The 21,238-nt window shown below is 33.3% G+C and overlaps 1 protein-coding gene across 1 annotated transcript in view; it reads right to left on the bottom strand.

Annotated features, from left to right (window-relative positions):
- Positions 1-21,238, bottom strand: part of LOC114330165 (cartilage oligomeric matrix protein) — a 112,359-nt gene that overhangs the window by 40,512 nt on the left and 50,609 nt on the right. The window contains exon 6 of the mRNA XM_050655267.1: positions 13,798-13,968. Coding sequence (XP_050511224.1) covers positions 13,798-13,968 — 171 coding nt within the window. The remainder of the gene's footprint in view (positions 1-13,797; positions 13,969-21,238) is intronic.

The raw sequence follows: 21,238 nt of genomic DNA, 5'->3' as shown, positions 1-21,238 counted from the left end.
ATTTTTCCTCATATTGTGCAAGGAACCTACGCAACAGAAGCCCACGAATGTTGGCATTTTCTAATCTTTGTCCATATTGGTCACTTTTATTACAAGTACAAGGTTTTATTATACAAAAGATTATATTTCACTTTGTGCTCAATTATTTAAAAAATTTAAATTGCTACGATTTTTTATTTACTTGTATTCAAAAGAAAATACGAATTAAAATGTTCAATTCTGATGACCAAATAAATAAATAATAATGTTAGTATAATTTAATTTTATTTAAATTATGATGTTTATATAATTTAAAACTAAGGAAGTTGTAGTGGATGTGAAACTAATCGAAGTGAGGTCCAGGAAGAAGAAGAAACTGGTTGAAGAACCTCAGAACCTGGTTCAACACAACATATTTGCAGCTTTTCCCCACAGTTGCCAATAAGATAAAAATTGCCATGATGATCGCCAACATTCGTCACGAATAGGCACATCAATACGAAGAAATGTAGAAAAAACACGATACATAGTTTTTCTCCAAATAGAGTTTTCGATGTGGATGAAACTAGATTATCAATTGACCAGAGCAAAGTTGCACAAGTTGTAGAAAGAAAAGGAAAATGACAAATTGCGTCTCTAACATTTGCTGACAGTGCTTCATTTGTAACCTTAATTGTACCAATGAATGCTACTGGACAATTCGTTCCGCATATGTGGATTTTTCCCTGGAAAAATCGAAATGATCAATTACTGCGTGGGGCTCCACCTGGGTCAGCATATGCAGTGTAAACAAGCGGTTGGTTACAACAGAATTTTTTGCAGAATTGATGAAACATTTTATAAATTTTATGAAGCTAACAAAAGAGTCTCCTCTTATTCTAGTACTTGATGGCTATTATAGCCACAGACGCCATTTGGAAGTGATTAATTTGGCTAGAGAAAACTTTATTTCTATACTTTCCCTTTCGTATCATGCCACACATAATCTTCAACCTAACCTTACATGGGCAGCTTCAAGATGTAAACCAACGCGCTCTCACACAATTTGACTTGATAATGACAGAACCCCTAGTAAAACTCTTAGTTGAACTATACTATGCAGGGGTGGCCAAGCTCCTTGATAGTCCGAGCCATTTTTCAAAATTTCAAATGTTTCGAGAGCCGCAATTAAACAATTATCTAAAAAGTGTACAGAAGGTATTAAATTTTTCTCTCACTGTTTGGATTTCACGAATTTTAAAGTGAAATAAAATGGTTAACATCGCTGTTTCAAATATTCAAATAATTCTACAAGCAGCCTTTGCTAATTCAGGATACTTCGATTCTTCATCATCCTTCCATCTTTTTTTGGGACTGCCTACTTATCTTCTATCGTCTTTCAAAAAACACCGTCTTTAACACTCTGTCCTCCTCTGATTTACCACATGAACTGCCCATATTTTCTTAGCGAATAATTAGCTATACAGTCTTAATTTAGATTGTCGTTTTAGCTGCTTAGATCTTAATAATGATGGTAGGGAGTATAATGTTCTATTCCACGCCACTATCCTTGCTGAGACCTCTTTTTAGATAAGCCCATCAGAATCAAAACCTGCTAAATCCTAAATTTTTCGTTCTGCTAAATCCAAACTAAAGTACAAGTTTCTGAAGATGTAAGGGGCGTGCAGAAAAATTACAAATTAGTGTGCCATTTTATGATATTTATTGACGCCCCTTTGTAAATTTATGAAATTTACATTTTTAATGTTCTTTTAGCCTCCTGACAAAATTTCAACACATGGATCTAGCAGGTTTTGATTCTATAGGCCTCAGATGTAGTTGTCATGTGTGATTACCGCCAAATATTTAAACTCTTTTTTACCAATTCCAAATTGTGGTCATTAATAGTTATGTTCTGCCTAACTGCTTGGTCTTGGATTTTTGGTTATTAGCATGTATTTCGTCTTCTCTTCATTTATTTGAAGGCCCAAAATACATGTTTTCTCCTCGAGTTGTGAAAACAACTCTCTCACGTCTCTTGTGTAGATTGAGTGACTGCACCTATATCATCAGCAAATGACAACAATAGTTGTGATCCTCGATTCGCAAATCCTCCTGTCAGCTCAGATGATATTTTACTTATTACATATTTTAAGGCCAAATTGAATAGCAACAGTGATAAGGGGTCTCCTTGTCCAAGTCCTGATGTTACACTTAGTCTTTTATATTTGTTGTCAGTAATTTAAGACATTTTGAAAAACAAAAATTAAAAGTAAATCAGGTCCATTTATTGAGAGCCACAAATAATCCTTCAAAGAGCCACATGTGGCTCGTTAGCCACAGTTTGGCCACCCCTGATAGTGGAACGTTGAAAGACCAAGGAAGAGGTGGATAGACGAAGTCAGAACCAATACTAAAGATATATTGAGGGTGGATATCTGAAGCAGAGCAGACAGGAAAAGAGATACTTGAAGGCGGATGCTGGGGGACGCCAGAAATCAACTTGGACTGTAGCGCCATAGGAGAGAAAGGAGTTTGTCGTAAATAGATTCACGGTAAATAATGTGAAGCCGAAATAATGTGTAACATGATATCGCTTAACGTCATCTTACCCAAAAATGAAGCTGATTTAGGAAGCTTCAATGCGAAAACCAACAAGTGTTTCTCCAAAGAGCAACTTCTGATTTTCTGCAAGAAAATCTGATGGAATCACAACTACCTGCTTCAAATTCATTGACAAATGTCCATGCCATAGAACCATTGAGTCATGCTCTACGGAGAGTTCTCTAAGATTTATGTCACTTTTTTCATTATCCCCTATACCAGTCTTTAAAAAAACATCTATTGGGGGATGAAAATGTTACAATTTACAAATAATGACCTCCCCTCCCTACAAATCAATACAATCTCGATAAAACTCCAGGCAAAAGACTTAATAGCGAAAAAATAAAAGCATTTGGGAATTCAAGAAATGAGTTGACGATGATATTGACCTTGAGAAAGTTAAGCAAGAGACAATATACGACCAAGGTGCATAAATAGTTTATGCAGAGTGCATAAATATTTTATAGGGGACAATTTCAAGCAGACAGAATATTTTACTATATTTGATTTCAATATCTTACGTGTACCTAATGTGATTTTGCACATGAACTATGTTCGGGAGTTGAGAAAGACACTTACGTTTGCGTTTTTGCAAATAGTTTCAATTTATTTCTCTTTTACTAACTAGCATTATTAATTTCACATAATTATCATGCAAAAAATATTTGGAAAAAACAAAATGGGGGCCCATATTAGTACCTTCTCTACCTCTATCTAGTATTCTAATAAATAGTAGAAAATATGTACTTATTAACAAGTCTGTATTATCATAATAACTAAGACAGATCAACTTAAAGTCTTCAAAAGATTTGTTTCCATTTTTGACGAATATTGAAAGTATATTACAACATTTAAAGCAATATTTTACTTATACGTTTTCCTCAATTAAAATTAGCTTTCATTTTATATCTGCCAAGGAAGTTTTCAATTCAAAAGGCCAACGCAACACAGAAATACATTTTAAGTCGTATTTTCTTCTCAAGTCTTAACTTTTTGTAGAACACATTTGAACAAATAATTACATATCTTATAAAGATTAATATACAGAGTGCAAATGTGGTGTTAGTAAAGGCACACACTACTTAGATCTAAACAGTTTATTTGTACTTAGTCGTGCAAGGTGCTGTTAGTTTAGTACAAAATTAAAGTATGTCGGTATTCTGCATCCAATGACAAGATTTCGAGAAATGTCCTCACTGTCGTGGTCTGTTCCATACGGGTGCACACCCTGTTTTAAAATAAAACAAAACGTTAATCACCCTCGTTGGATATAAAGGTAATTGTTTAAATAATGAAATATTAATTAAAATTAGTGATTATACAGAAAGATAAAGAAATTAAGAAATTCCGAAAGAATTCTTTATGTCCGAAGAATTTTTCAAAATTCTTAACAAAATTGTTTTTTTTTCTAATAATAAATAAGACGTGGGTTAAAAAATTTTATCAAAACCCGTTAAAATTCAGATGTACAATTTTTACCAAAATATATGGTGTTATAAAAAAATCAATAATGGTTTAAGAACGACTTTCTTGTTTTCTGCTTGTTGGTGTTTAAACCTTTCTAAACCAGGGCATAGGGCATTTAGAACAAAAAACACCGGAACAAATCGATTTTTAAATAAAGCACCTTATCGACTTCAGAATGACGTCAGGGAAAAAGTATACAATAGAGAAATGGGTGGAAATGCATAATTCCATCTACACTGCATAAAAGTCATCCAGAAGTGCATGTAATTTTTGGGACACTATGGAATTTTATGAAAATTTGTCCTAATCGGTAACTTAAGGGCCAGATTTGGTTACTTGGGAGTTACTGTGATCTCCAACTCGCAGAGCACCTGGTGTCCAGAGTCACTGCTAAGGCACGTATACTTCTGTAGTTTCGAGGGTTTTCGACACTAAATTGGTTCAAACAGATTACTTGGAGGTTTATGGGGTTTCAGAACACGAATATGACATCAGAACCGACTCTCAGAGCACTAGTGCCCAGGATTACTGCTAACATGTCACCTTGAGTTCGAGGCTTTCCGACACTAAATTGATAAAGAGTACTTGGAGATTTTAGAGGTTGCTGAACACGAATTGCGATGACTATTTAAAAATCGATTTATTTTTTCCTAAATCTAAATTTTTCTGGTCTATTCATAGGCGGTGGGAAAATAAATTCCCACCGTCAAATATTCGTTTTATGGGTGATGGGAAATAGAATTTCCAAGCAGTATTAGTGTCCTGCATTACACTATATGGTTGAGATGGAATTTGTACAGATGTTATTTAAGTGACAGTTGGGATTTTTTAATCAATTTTATGTCTGTTTTGTGCAGTTTTGTGATATTTAAATTCGTCGAATAAGAATTAGGTCATTAGTAAGGTTTATATTGTATACAATATGTAATATAACGGTTATTTATCATGATTATTTGTTCATAAAATCAATTTAGTTATTTTGAAAAAATTGATAAAGGGATATTATATTAGTGGGAAACTTATTTCAAACTACCCAATATATTCATGTGTAATTTTTACGCGAGAAATATATTTTTCACTGACACTGATTCTGTCATCAACTATTCAGAAAATGTTTGCATTCATATGGAATTTGAATATTGCACAACATTTGGATGGAGGCTATGAACTTCTTGTACAGCCTACTTGACAATGAAATCAATTCCGATCAAGACTGTGATGATAAAGCCGAACAAGAAATGGAATTTCTAAATTGCACTGCAAACTCTGAAAACGATAGAAGCTGTTGCGCAAGTGGTGGCTATATGGCAAATGAAATTGTCAGGAGTCAGGAAACTGATTGCATTTTTAGTGAAGTGATTAACTTTCATGAAACTCCGGAAAGTTGTGTTTCAGCTTTTAGTTGCAGTTGTCAAAACAGGACGGAGAAATAACTTGGATTAATGATTGTAGACCAGACAAATTTATACGCTTCGCAAGACCTGAATTAAAGAAGTAACAAAAATCAAAGACCATGGCCATCCAAGACTTGGATAAATACATATTCAGATGAAATTCCACCTCTTATTGGCGCCTGCATTATGATGGGAATTCATCAGCTTTCAGCTTCCACAGTTAGAAAACTATTGGTCCAGTGATCCCTATTTTGCGCTTCCGAGTATAGCTCAAGTTATGTCATCTAAAAGTTATAAAACACTTATAGACGATATTCACTTTAATTACATCACAACAACAAAACTAAAAAGAGATCGAGGATATGATAAACTTCACACAATTAGGATGCTTATCGAAATACTAAACCAGAGTCATATGGCAGCGCATCTATGATCCCTTTAAAAAGTAGATCACCTATCAAACAATGTATGCCCTTGAAACCAATAAAAAGAGGCTACAAAGTTTGGTGTTTCGCTCATTCTGTAACTGGATATATTTGTAAATTTGACATTTTACACAGGAAAATCAGGCGAAGATCAAAGTTATGGTCTAGGTTGAGATACTTCTACCACCTACTAGATGAACAGTTGATCCAAAGATAATAACAGGAATCTGGATAGCAACTGCAGGAGATAGGGAAACCAAAACGGTAAAGAAGATAGCGGACATAAATGTCTGACTGATATCAACCTGTATGCGTTCCCTGCCGGACATAGGTCTCCCTCAGTTATTTTCATCTGTCTCCGTCTTGTGCGGCTTGTATCAAGTTACGCATAAAACGCTTCAGATCGTCGTTTCATCTGGTTGGTGAGCGTTCTCTGCTCCATAGTGCTTCTTGTCGTGTCCTCCACTCGATAGTACGTTTTGTCCATCGGTTGTCTGACAATCTGGCGACGTGTGCTGCCCAGTTCTGCGACGTATTTCTTCATTTGGGATTCGGTTAGGCAGGCACCCATCATCTCCATACCCCTTTGAGTTACGCGAACCTGGTTCACTATCTATTTTGTGACTGTTAATGTTTCCTCTCCATAAGCAGCACAGGTAGCTCCATAAGCTCCACAGGTAGTCAAATATTTTCCTTTTCAGGCGTATGGGTAAGTCCAATTTAAATACATAGCTTAATTTACCAAACGCTGCCCAGGTGAATCCTATGCGACTTGGGAGCTCACATATCTGATTATCTCTACCCAACCGAATTTCATGTCCCAAGTACTTATAAGATATATTCTGCTCTATATTCCTTCCATCAACAACAGTATTAAGATTTAGCGCCATTTGTCATTATTTGCATCTTGATGAACGATAATAAATGATGAATAATTAATCAAAAAAAAATACAAACGTTCAAAAGGTTTTTAAAACAATAAGTTCAAAAATCCTGAGACAAAAATGAGATTTTTTTTAGGTAAATTTTAAAACAAGTTTAATAAATCATATACAATATGTTATTTATCTAATCGGATTTATCCTGGATGACAGAAAACTAACAATGTTAATGCCAATTATTAAATTCAGCTTATTAGTTATAAATAACATGCAATTATTGTCAATAAAAACACAACAAAATTTTGTCGGTTACTAATCAGTACACCGATTATGCAGTTAGTTTTCTGTTTTTGCGTTAGTACCTTATTTAAGCAGGGGATACATTTTTACATATTGACAAGTCGATTAACAGCAGACCACGCTCAGTAGTGAGCGTAAATTGCAATAATCTCTTCATTAAAATATATTGCCAATAGTCTCAAAACGAACGCAAATCGCTCTGAGAGACGTGGATATCTGGTGTAGAGTTGAATTGCTTAAGCGTTAACCCAGAAAAAACAGCAGTTGTTACCTTTGCCAGAAAAAGGGGGCTAAAAGAGTAACATCCACGGGTGCTCAGGGAATAAACATTCCATTTGTAAGTCAGCCCAAGCACAGTATGCGGCAAAATAAACAGTACTGAAACCAATATTGAAGTGTTTATGATTATTTAAAGCTACCCTCTGGCCAATGGTGGATTTACGGGGAGGGAAAATGAGGAAACTTCTCCCCTAACAAGGTCCAAAATTAAAGAAAAGTGTTCAAACATAAAAATATATTATCTGACATGAAACCGAAACCACAGAAACACAAATTCAACCCAATAAACACGCTAGTTAGGAAAATTAGACGAACTTAATGCCTATAAGTTATTATTTATGTCTTTTATGTAATATGAGTTTATCTTTTTGATGTCTTTCGGTTGGTTTTTCATTGAAAGTTTCCCCCTAAGGCAAATTTCTACTCCCAAGGTAAATTTCTAGAACCGCCACTGCCTCTGTCACGAAAAAAATTTTAATTCTAGTCCGCAATTCCAAAATGGCACGCGGTGGATCTGTCTGACTCCTTCAACATTCCCCATGTGTACGCATGAGGTGGCGGTAGTTCTGATGAGTGGCAACTCCCAAAATGATGGGGTAGTATTCGAAGAGACTCCCTGGCAGTGTGACAGGTTGTCCCGTCGTCCTGCTGAAACCATTGTTTATAATAAGCTTGGACCGTTTTCGTGGCCTTTTTTGTTTTGCCGAAAATAGTACTCCACCATAAAAAAAACTTCTGCAAAACTAAGAACCATTCTGAAGCACCTAACATTATCACAACATGCACATATAGTCTGGGCTGATTATCGGAGAATAGACCATTTTTGGGAAAAGTTATTTACCAGCAATTTTATTGCTGGAATCGAATCTTATGATTGTATATATTAATAATATAGGTATGCAAAGTCCGCAGATAGTGTGCTATACTTTTTTATAAACAAAATGGCGCCCAAAAATCGTGTTTTTTTCAATTTTTGCTCTATAACTCCAAAGATTTTACACCAAAAACACTCAAATAAAAATTCACCGCAATTAAATTCTGCATAGAGATGTGTTTTTTCCGATTTACTTCGTCGAAAACTTTCCCCGGAAAAAGCGGGTTTTTCCAACAAAATCTTTAATTTTCAACTAAAGTTTTAGATAAGTAACTGTTAATCAATAATTAAATAACTTAGTAATGCAAAAGCCCTTTTCGTATGGATTATAATTCCAGAAGCCGATGGAAATTGAATGAACAGTTTAGCAACAATTGAATTGTTAATTAAAAATTTACGGTCGCTGTAATAACAACAATAATTATGATGCATAAGAATAACTATGATTTTTTCATAAAAAGACACTATACCTATCTAATGTACTTTACAGAATTGAAATTGGACAATTTAAGCGGCCTCAGGAATATTTTAAAATTATAAAGAATTTTTTGGCTTATAAACAAATAGAATATCTCGGGAAATATTAAACTAAATTAAATTGTAAAAACGGTATTCGAAAAACAGCGGCAAAACGCTTCTTTTAAAAGAAAAAAAGTTTAATTATAATGAGTAGTTCCTGAGATACAACCGGTCAAATTTGACCGGAATTTACGGCAAAGATAATATAAACAATAGGATCATAATTTTCAAACCATCACCTTTTTATTTTTGTCCTCTTTCTCCACACCAATTTTCATATCCTTAAAATACTCATAACATATATTATTATAATAAAAACTATCGATAATACGTGTGAAAATTGCCAAAAATAGCAAAATTCCAATCAAAAATTAGGTTGGAGAAAATGTAACCCTCAAAGTTCAAAATCGGTCCACGTTAAAAAAATACATTTTCTCGGCTTTCCATGGAGCAATTTCCTTCATTCTTTTTTTGTTCTCAAGTAACTCGAGTAGAGCCATCGAACTAATGCATCATTAAATGTCAAACTTGCTTTTGTTTTGTTATAATAAATTAATTTATTAATTTATTTATAAATTAATTTATTTATTATATCACAAAATTTTAATTTGTTTAAATAAAAATTGTTTAAATAATTATACAACTTTCAAATGAGAATATTTATGTTTTTTACTTTAAAAGGTACACTCGTAGTAAGTTTATCTAAAAAAAGCCTACAACTGGAAAAAATATGTAGTTTTCTGTTCTTATAAATAAATTAATATATTATAACAAAACAAAAGCAAGTTTGACATTTAATAATACGTTAGTTCGATGGCTCTACTCGAGTTATTCGGGAACAAAAAAAATGAAGGAAATTGCTCCATGGAAAGCCGAGAACATGCATTTTTTAACGTAAACCGATTTTGAACTTTGAGGGTTACATTTTCTCCAACCTAATTTTTGATTGGCATTTTGCTATTTTTTGCAATTTTCACACGTATTATTGATAGTTTTTATTATAATAATATATATTATGAGTATTTTAAAGATATAAAAATTGGTGTAGAGAAAGAGGACAAAAATAAAAAGGTGATGGTTTGAAAATTATGATCCTATTGTTTATATCTTTGCCGTAAATTCCGGTCAACTTTGACCGGTTGTATCTCAGGAACCACTCGTCATAATTAAACGTTTTTTCTTTTAAAAGAAGCGTCCTGCCACTGTTTTTCGAATACAGTTTTCAAGATTTAATTTAGTTTAATATTAATTTTTTTATAAGCCAAAAAATTGTTTATAATTTTAAAATATTCCTGAGGCCGCTTAGATGGTCCAATTTCAATTCTGTAAAGTACATTATATAGGTATAGTGTCTTTTTATGAAAAAATTATAGTTATTCTTATGCATCATAATTATTGTCGTTATTATAGCGACCGTAAATTTTTAATTAACAATTCAATTGTTGCTGAACTGTTCATTAAATTTCCATCGGCTTCTGGAATTATAATCTATACGAAAAGTGATTCTACGTTACCAAGTAATTTAATTATTGATTAACAATTACTTATCTAAAATTTTAGTTGAAAATTAAAGATTTTGTTGGAAAAACCCGCTTTTTCCGGGGAAAGTTTTCGTCGAAGTGAATCGGGGAAAACACGTCTCTATGTAGAATTTAATTGCGGTGAATTTTTATTTGAGTGTTTTTGGTGTAAAGTTAAAATCTTTGGAGTTATAGAGCAAAAATTGAAAAGAACACGATTTTCGGGCGCCATTTTGTTTATAAAAAAAGTAGCACACTATATGCGGACTTTGCATACCTATATTATTAATACATACAATAATAAGATTCGATTCCAGCAATAAAATTGCTGGTAAATAACTTTTCCTTGTATTTTGCTAATTAGCCCAGAGTAATACGTTATAACGACGTTCGGAAAGCACTCAATACGTTTCGGCTCCTGACACATACAAATTTGAGGCATACGAATTTCAGTTCTGTTTATTTTGCCGCATACCGTACTTAGGTGTAATATTTGGCCAAAAGCTGACGGGGAATCCGCACAATAAAATATCACACAAAAGGCTATAATGCTAATTGGCAGATGTAGACTACTATGTCGGAAGAAATGGAGATTAAGAGAGAGGCCAGGTCAACAGTGCATAGGTTAATAATAAAGGATCAAGCTTATATAAGCATAACGCAAGGAGCCGATCAAACAAAGCTATATCAAGAGAGAATGACTGACCCGTTCTTGGCATGCTTGTAGACCGAATGGATCAAGGGTAGGTATAGCTTTTTTACCTAGATTTTAATATCAAAGTACCAAAGTCTTAGCGAAGACTGGGAGAGGGGTACGCCAGTACTTGCAAACTTTAATTGGTGTACAGACGGCTTCAAAACCGATGAAGGTAGAGGGACTGGTTGACTGGTATATACAACACAAGGCTTGTGACAATACCATTACGGACAGAAATCCGGTTAAGCTTGGGAATAGATGTCACTGTATTTCAGGTAGAAGTTTCCTCTATACAAATGTTTACTATAGAACTAATATATCGGCAGCTGGAGAATGACTCAATAGCGATCTTTAAAAGCCCTCTTTTCTATGCAGGATGATTGAAAACTTGTGTGAGACTGTTTAAATACCATCTTCTAGGCTAGAAATCGGAAACATATTGACACTAATCTGGGTTCTAGTTGATAAAGGCTACATAGGCAATAAAAAGGCTGATAAACTGACCCCAGAAGGCGCTTCTGTGGTGTTAATTAGACCGGAGCCCTGCTTTGAGGTTGCGAGCACACACAAAATAGCAGCTATTGATAAATAGTATGGGATTGACGGAAGAGAATACTTCTCAGTTCTGTCAAGAAGAAGAAGAAGTAACTGTTCGTTCTCCAAGGCCGTAAGTACGATGTTGGGGGTCCCGGGGCAAATATGATCTGGGGGACCCCTACCAGGAGGTCTGGGGAATTTACCCCCAGTGCAAGGGGGTCCCTAAAAATGTTTGGTATTTAACCCCTTGAAAGCGCATATTTTCCCTCCTGTGTGAACACCACATTCTCTTCTTTCTTTTTTTCAGCCAGGGCCTATTTTACCACTAGGCCCGTGAGGCACCTGCCTCGGGCCCGCATTTTAATGGGGCCCGGCAAGAACACCAAAAATTACCAATAAACAATGTTTAATTGTTTAAATATAAATTTTATTTATTGTTAATAAAAATTTACATTTCTGGTGCAACTATATTTCTATTAATTAATACATTTAAAAAAGTTATTATTGTTATATTTAGGGGTCCAAAAATATTGTAGTGCCTCGGGCCTGGTTTGAAGTAAAATAGACTCTGTTTTCAGCATGTCCTGCAATAACTATAAAATTATCAGCGCTAATGATTACATCTTCATCTATATCTGACATTATGAGGACGGATTATCAACGAATGCGTTCGTTCGCTACAATGTAAATGTTCTTACTTTGTACCGAACGAATAACCAAGCGAACACCTACGAATTCGTTTCTTCGTTCGTGTTCGCTTTGATTTAAATGCACCTTAAGCTACTGCAGTGTGAGCCAAACACACTCAGTGAAGCTAGTCAGTGTACTGGTGGAACTGATCCTAATGGGCTCATTCTATCTTATCTATACGTCTATACCTTTCTTTTCAATATGTGGTTCCTTTCACATACCAAGAAGTGGTCTGGGGTAAACTGGTTAAGACAAAGTAGCTGGGACCTATAGGGCCCCTATTCCGGTTGCATTTTACTTTTTAATTCGCCAAAATAACTAATTTCCTCAGTTACAATTTATATGTTTACGAAAGGTCTCGGGGGCTCCAGCTCAGCCCCCCTCTTCCAATGTCATTTTAGGTTTTATTACGCCGAAATAACTAATTTCCTAAGTAATAATTTAAATTTTTATATTAAGGTCTTGGGGGCCCCAGCTTAGTTCAGGCATCAGGGGCCCTGTTCTGTTCCAAATGCATTTTAGTCGAAAAGACTAATTTCCCCAGTGAAAAAATTAAAACTATGTTGCGGTCTTTTTAAAAGGTCTTTTTAAAATTTTGTCATTTGAAAATATTTCGTTGGGATCGGCTTTTAAAATACATATTTTTATTTTCCTCGTTAAAATTGGGGCAACCGGGGCACTGCCCAATGTTAGTTACGGCCCTGCCGTTCTGCATATCTTGTCAGTGTGAAGGCATCACACGGCTGCGGTATCTAGAACTCTGAGGAGAAAAAACCAAAAGCATCAGTCTATTTTGAAAGGACCCCGCTCAAGACTGCGGAAGCTCATTAAGAGACTAGGGCTGGATGAGGAGCTTTAAGTGACAAAGGAAATCACAGCAGATCTGTGAAGGTTGGAATGTGTCAAGCCGAGAACCTCCTTAATTTTAATCTGTAATCTGTAGATATTATTTGTAACCTAAACCATATGCTGACACAAATTCTACTTACATCCAAAAAAAAAAGAAGAATTACAACAAATAATTGGAGATTTGAATAACGAATCAATAAAAATAAGACTAAAGGTGAACTGTATGGAAATAAAGAAAATTCAAGACGAAGACCAGACCGAAAATATAAGGAAATCGTAATTTTCTTTTGTAGAGCACCCTGCATATGCATACGTATATTCGTCAATAATTTCTGTTAACTGGATTTGAAAACTACAAAATATATTGTTTACCTTATGTAAAATGATAATTCTGTATGTATTCCTGCTTTATATACAGGGTGTTTATTTCATAGCGATATTAAAATACAAAAAATGATCATAACCCGTTAAAAACTGTATATAATAGTCTGAAACTTTAGATTGTAAGAAAAGGAATTTTGAAAGGAATCAAAATAGAAAATATACGGGGTGTTTAATTTTTGAAAAATTGTATGTTTGCTTTACCAAGTGTAGCAAGTAGTTATTCGGCATATTTTCCAAGCCGAGAGAACATCATTGGTTACATTTTTTTCTAAATAACTTTTTCGGAAATTCTGGATATATACTTTTATACATTTAGGTTAACAATTTTAAGTACAAAAGAAAATAGGTACGAGTTTAATGCAAAAAGCAATAAAATTATTAAGCTCATACACAATAGTACTAAACTAAACATTTTTTACCTGGAGCACATGGGTTATATTGGCAGGGATTTACTCTAGTACACGAGAAACCATCTCCTTCGTATCCTGGTGGACATCGACCACATACGGCTCCTTGTGCTGTATCCCTACACTCCACTCCTGAGAAACAAGGATTGTCTTCGCATTTGCGGCCAGGATTGCAAGAATATCCTGAAAAAGATCGTAGTGTCAACATTTAACCTCAAATTTTGTTATACGTAAATATTAAATAAGACTAATTCACCGTAAAACGAAATCAAGAAACTTATTATATTTCAGCTCGTTCAGAGAGCACCATAACACCCTTACTAGTTTCACTCTCATTAGAGATCTTCAGAGAGTGTATACAGGGTAGCGAGAATGTATGGAAACACGGTAATTTCTCGAAAACCTACTAAACGATTTTTATAGATTTTGGTGGGTAAGGGTCTTTTAATGCGGCCGATATTGTAGTGGTAATTACAGTGTTGTCAAATCTTCTGGATCTTTTTCTGGAAATTTAATGAACTTTCTTATTTTAAGTGGAATACACTGTATTTTTTTACGTTTTGAAGTCCTTAAGAAATACTGATTATTTTTCATGTTATAATCCCTATACCTAAATGCCGTAATTTCGGAGTTATTGCTACATAGTCCAAGTAATGAAGCTTAAAATAGAACAAAACCTCGCAATTTTTACAGAATGGACCGATTTGCTTGAAAATTTGAGAATAAGTAGTGAATAGTCCAAGGATCAAAATCTATATGACGCCGAAAGGCGCTTTTGCCATGGGGCTGGTTGCCACCCCATCTCGGGGGGTGGAAATTTTTTATTATATTTTACCGCAAAAGTTGATAAAAACATTCATTTTAATCAAGAAACGTTCTATACATTTTTTTGATAAAATTACTAATTTTCGATTTATTCGCTTTCGAAAGTGTTAGTTTTATATCGAAAAAAACAATGTTTTTAATCAGTTTTCTGCTAATAACTCAAAAAGTTTTCGTTTTATCAAAACAACTTTGCTTAACAAAAATGTACCTTCTAAAAAAATAAACAAAACCCTTTTTTTAAATTTTCTTTAAGACCAATAGTAATCGAGCTATACTTTATTATATGTCAGCTCTTCTTCGTCAAATGCTAAATATTGTAGTTTCAAAGTCAAAAGCCGGGAAACTATGCATTTCTCGAGAAAAACTTGTTTAAACTAATTTAGAGTATTTGAAAATATCTATCTTTAGAAATAAAAAAATAGTCTCTAGCTCAAAAATTAAGTGACTTATAATAAGAAGAATGTCAGTCCCTATTTTTTTCAGCGAAAAAGTGATCAGAAACTTCCCCCTACTTACCACCCTAATTAAAATTAGTCATTAACCTTATTTGGTGTTCTTTACTTATGTATTATTAATAGGCTCTAGAGCTTTGACCGGCTTAGAATGATTAGTTTTAAAAAAAATGGAGTTAAAAGCGAATAACGAATTTTTGTAGTTTGGTAAAAAATGCCCTTTTCGTCAGAATAGAAAGATTAGCATCAGAGATACGAAAAAATTATTAAATATAAAATTGTAGCTTATTTAATTCCTAAGAACTTAGTTTGCAAAAATATTTTCCATCGTAAAAAATTAAGTGAGCTATTGACAATTAAAGCTTGTAATAACATGCAAAAACCATCTTTACCAACCCTTTCAAAGTCACCTCTTTTTGCAACTGAGGATTTTAAATGGATTTAATATTAACAGCCTTATATAGCTTGTAAAAACGTACAAAATTCTTTTTTAATAAACTTTCTAGGATAAAAAGTAAAAAAGTTACAGTTAAAAAATTAATATATTTTTTTGAAAAAAAAAAAGGAGAAATCCAATTGGAAGCATAATAATGTAAGTTAGCGATATTTTCAGTGATTGGCCTTATACATTCTTCTTTATTTATGTATTATTAATAGATTCCAGAAGTTTGAGTGGCTTAGAATAATTATTTTTTCAAAAACGGGGGTTAAAAGCGAATAACCAATTTTTGTAGTTTGGTAAAAATGCCATTTTCTTCAGAATGGAAAGATTAGCATCAGCGATACGAAAAATTGTTTCCAAACGAAATTATAGGTTATTTAATTCCCAAGACGTTGGTTTCAAAAATTTTTTTCTAGGGCAAAAATTGAGTGAATGGTAAGTGAGTATAATATCGAAAAACATTGATTATTTCGATATAAAACTAACACTTTCGATAGCGAATAAATCGAAAACTATTAATTTTATCAAAAAAATGTATAGAACATTTTTTGCTTAAAATGAAAGTTTTTATCAACTTTTGTGATCAAAATATAATAGAAAGTTTCCACCCCCGAGATGGGGCGGCAACCACCCCCAAGGTAAAAGCGCCTTTCGGCATTATATAGATTTTGATCCTTGGACTATCCACTACTTATTTTCAAATTTTCAAGCAAATCGATTCATTCTGTAAAAATTGCGAGGTGAAAAGCTTTGGTTCCTGGACTAACAGTTGTAAAAAAAATTTAAATAAATTATAAAAATCAATTTGTTTGGCCCGGGTAGACATTATTTTTGGGTTCTTTGGATCATTGGGAACAAAAAATGTTTTTTGTTGTAATTTTCTTGTAAAGTTAATTGTTTCCGAGTTATAAACAATTTAAAACTGAAAAAAAAATTGAAAAATGACGATTTTTAAGGTTCAAAAACACAAGAAAAAAAATATGATTTGAAATTACGAGGTACCGAAATCCTAAATTCAAGTTCAAAATTTCTTCTATCAGCTCCCTATAAGAATTTTTGTCACGTTTTATTCTAAAACATTGTTTTTTTAGTTGTTAATGAAGAGTATATGAGAGCACGGGCGATAAGCATTAACAACTAAAAAACAATTAGCCTAGTCGGGATACCATTTGACCTTGCATTAGGAGCTTCCCCAAATTTTATTTTTCTAATCTTTAAAGGGGGTCAATAGTAGTATAAATTTAAAATCTCGACTGAATTTGACCGTTGCGTTAGCCGCCATCTTGATTTTAAACGAGAACCGTTTTTGCTCAATATCTCCGCCATTTTCAACTCTTTGACAAAAAATATACAAACTGAAATTGTTGAAAATGCGATTTTCTATAATTTCGTTTATTATAATTTTTTCGTGCGGTCCATATTTTCCGAGTTATGGGGAAAAACAGTAACAGTTAAAGCATAATTATTGATTTATTGAATTATCTCGTTTATTATTACTTTTACACCAAATTTTAACCTATACAAAAATGAAGAGAATTAAATTTTGTATAATTTTAATCTCTTTCATTTTTTTGATAAAATCATATTTAAGGTAGTACGTATGCGGTAAAGGCGCGAGCGTAAGACCCGATTGATTTTAAAGCAATTGTTTTTGTTCAATACCTTCCCCATTTTCAACTTTTCGACAAAAAGTGTAAGGACTGAAATTGTTGCAATTACGATTTACTACAATTTTTCGAGAAAACCAGTGGCGGGTCTAAGAGGGGGGATGGAAAAATTCCCCCAACGGGGTCCAAAATTAAAAAAAAAATTGTTGAAATATTAAAATATGTTAGCTGACATGAAACATAATTATCGACAGACAAATTCAACCAATAAAACCCGCTAGTTAATAAAATTAAGTGAACTTAATGCATATAAGTTATTATTAATTTATGTCTTTTATGTACTTAGTTTGGTTGGTGTTTCATTGGATGTGTCAAAAATTGTATAAAATATAATTCTCTTTATTTTTGTTTATGTACAATTATGTCGTAAAGTTAATAATAAATGAGACAATTCAATAATTATGCTTCCCCACCGCTTCCACTATTTTCCTCCTTAACTCGGAGAATATTGATCGCATAAAAAAATTGTGGAAAAGAATTTGTAGGAAATTGTGTTTCCAACAATTTTAGTTCCTACTGTTTTTGTCGAAAAGTTGAAAATCGCGGAGATATTAAGCAACAACGGTTCTCTTTTAAAACCAATATGGCGGCTAATGCAACCGCGGAATTCAATCGAGATTTTAAATTTACACTACTATTGATCTCCCCTAATGGATAGAATTATAAAATTTGGGGCAGCTTGGAAAAAAGATTCAATTCAGTAATTATGCTTCTCCCACCACTTTTTACTATTTTCCCACTTAACTCGGAAAATATCAACCGCATGAAAAAAATTGTTAAAAACAAATTGTAGGAAATCATATTTGGAAAATTTAAGTTGAAAATGGCGTAGATATTGAACAAAATCAATTCCTACAAAATCAATCAGGTTTTACGCTCGCGCCATTATCGCATACATACCTTAAATATTAACTTTAGCAAAAAATAAAAGAAACTAAAATTGTGTAGAATTTAATTCTCTCTATTTTTGTATAGGAACATTTTTGTCGTAAAACCAACAATAAACGAGATAATTCAATAATTATGCTCTATTTATATATAACTATCACTATTTTCCGCTATAACTCGGAAAATATCGATGGCACGAAAAAATTGTAAAAATAGAAATGAGAGAAAATTACATTTTCAACAATTTTGGTTGTTATACTTTTTGTCAAAAAGTTGAAAATGGCGAAGATATTGAGCAAAAACGGTTCTCGTTTAAAATCAAGATGGCGGCTAACGCAATAGCGGAATTCAGTCGAGATTTTAAATTTACACTAATATTGACCCCCCTAAAGATTAAAAAAATAAAATTTAGGGCAGCTCTTAATGCAAGGTTAGGCCTGTTATTCGTCTAACCCGACTGGACTAAATGTTTTAAAATGAAATAAGACCAAATCACTTATCGGTATCTGATACAATAAGGTTTGTACTTAAATTTAGGCTCTTCGTAGTTTCAAAAATAATATTTTTTACTTGTGTTTTTGAACCTAGAGAATCGTCATTTTTCGATTGTTTTCAGTTTTAAATTGTTTATAACTCGGAAACGATTAACTTTAGAAGAAAATTACGAAAGACCTTTTTTGTTTCCAATGATCCAAAGAACCCAAAATAATGTCTAAAATATGTCTCTTGATTTCGTTTCAAGGCGAATTCTTCAGTCTTAGTTTTACTCCTAACTAACTATTTCCTTTGCATTTCTTTGTCTGTACCTTCCTTCAAACTTTTCCTAGGTCTTTCTCTCCTTCTTCTTCTTTTTGGTGACTTTGTTAGTCTTTGGGTTTGAGTTTGTATTCAGATATCCCTACCCGATGAGATGTTATGAGATCAAAATTCATAGGTAGTGCCGTTATGTTACCGATTTAAACACAGAAACTGATAAAGTATGCTTATATAATATAATACAGCCATAAATACAAGCAATAGAAAGCTTTTCGAGTAAAAGTAAATATTAGCACATTTCGTATAGTACAAAGGGCAGAAAACGAAATTAATAAATTGTTTTTCTACGGCCGTGCTAAAAGAGTCACTTTCACGTACGCATTTCGTTTCCGAAAGTTGCACTTTCCCGCACGGCGTGCGTGAAAGTAAATTTTCCCGCACGGCGTGCGGGAAATAAAATATTTTGTAATATGGCATTATAATATATTGTAATACATGCAATAAACTAATATTTAGATATTATTTACTAATTTATTTCAAATTTATCTTATTGTGTTCATGTTTTAATGAAATTAGCGCGATAATTCGATGAAATAAAATTCTTTTGACATAATATTTAAAAGTCAGATCAGTAGACAATTACAATGGTTTTGAATCGTCGTCATGGAAACTAATGTCGTCGTCGTGGTGACCCATTATATTGAAAGTTTGATTTTGACAACCTTGTCAAAGAATTAATTTGTGTATTTTCACTTCTATAGTCTGTTCGCTAAACTCAGACGCAACTTTCTAGATATTTTAGTCGGTAATTATGCCAATTTTAGTAAAATTGGCAAAAAATAATTACTAAATAGTTAATAATCACTAAATAGTGAGTAATTTTGCCAATCTTTGCAAAATTGGCAAAAAACAAAAAAATTATCGACTAAAATATCTAGCCAGTTGCGTCTGAGTTTAGCGAACCGACTTTAAATAAAAATTGATATAACTCAATTTTTGTGGCTTTTTTCCAAACGTATGGCCCTAAATAGTACATTGTTTACCGGGTAGGAAAAGCTTAACATTCCTGGACGACTGTGAAGATTGCTAAGTCGAGGCGCAAGCCGAGACTTAGCAACACAGAGTCCAGGAATGTGGCTTTTCCTACGAGGTAAACATACTATTTTTCCGCAAATCGTTTAAAATTCGACAGATATTGATTGATTTAAAAAAAACGCGATAATTTTATTCCCAAATAAATGGTGCTTTGAAATTCCTAATAAAATTACTTGGGTTACTATGGAAACGTATTGAGGTTGAATTGTCAAACTTGACGCTTATAAATTTAATTGCTGGTGTTCTCGAAAGTAAAATGATAAGTGATGATGAAATTTCCATTCCTGGGACTCCTCCAGAGCTGGTTGAGGCAGTGAATACTGCTTCATTAGAATTATTGCCAAAGAAATCAAGAGAAAAGTACGAAAATGCATACAGACGTTTTATGGATTATCGCATGAGTAAAAATACCAGTTCTTTCTCAGAAAATGTTGTAATGGCATACTTCCTAGACCTTTGTTTAAAGATGAAATCTTCAACATTATGGGCCAATTATTCAATGCTGAAGTCAACCCTTGCACTTAAACACAATGTAGATATATCTACATACTCAAAACTTCGTTCTTTATTGAAACGGCAAGCTCAAGGTTATAGGGCAAAGAAATCTAAGATTTTAACGAAGGAATAAATTGAAAAATTTATCTAGGAAGCTCCAGATAAAGAAAATTTAATGATTAAGGTAATTTACAAGGTTTTAATTTCTATTTAGATTATAGCTTTATTTATTTTTTAGGTGGCTGTAATATTTGGTATTTCTGGGGCCTGTAGAATGGATGAGTTAGTCCGAATGACTGTACACGATATAGAAGACTTAGAATCTAAGCTTTTAATCAGCATACCTGATTCGAAAACCAACAAACCAAGATCATTTGTAATTAATCAGATCTACTTGAATGTTTATCGAAAGTATGGTTCGTTAAGACCAGAAAATATGAACAGTGACCGATTTTTCTTTAAATATCAAAGCGGAAAGGGTTGTAGACAAGTGGTAGGAATTCATCAATTTAGAAAAATGGCCAAAATAGTTGCTACTTATTTGAACTTGGTAAATCCGACAGAATATACTGGTCACTGCTTTCGTCGGTCTTCTGCAACAATATTGGTTGACTCTGGTGCCGACATAACTAGTTTAAAGAGGCATGGCGGATGGAAGTCATCAAACGTTGCTGAAGGATATATCGAAGAATCGCTTAACAATAAGGTTGAGGTGGCAAATAAAATTTTCACAGTACAAAATATTCAACAAAATGACCCTTCCACCCTGCATGTTGTCCAAAATGTTTCTCATAGTTCTAAGAGTGTTCCTCCAATGTTCAATAATTGTACTA

Source organism: Diabrotica virgifera, chromosome 7 (genome assembly GCF_917563875.1).
Source record: "Diabrotica virgifera virgifera chromosome 7, PGI_DIABVI_V3a".
Taxonomy (NCBI): Eukaryota; Metazoa; Arthropoda; class Insecta; order Coleoptera; family Chrysomelidae; genus Diabrotica; species Diabrotica virgifera.
The sequence above is the reverse complement of the archived record's forward strand: the minus strand, read 5'-3'. Positions and strand labels throughout refer to the sequence as shown.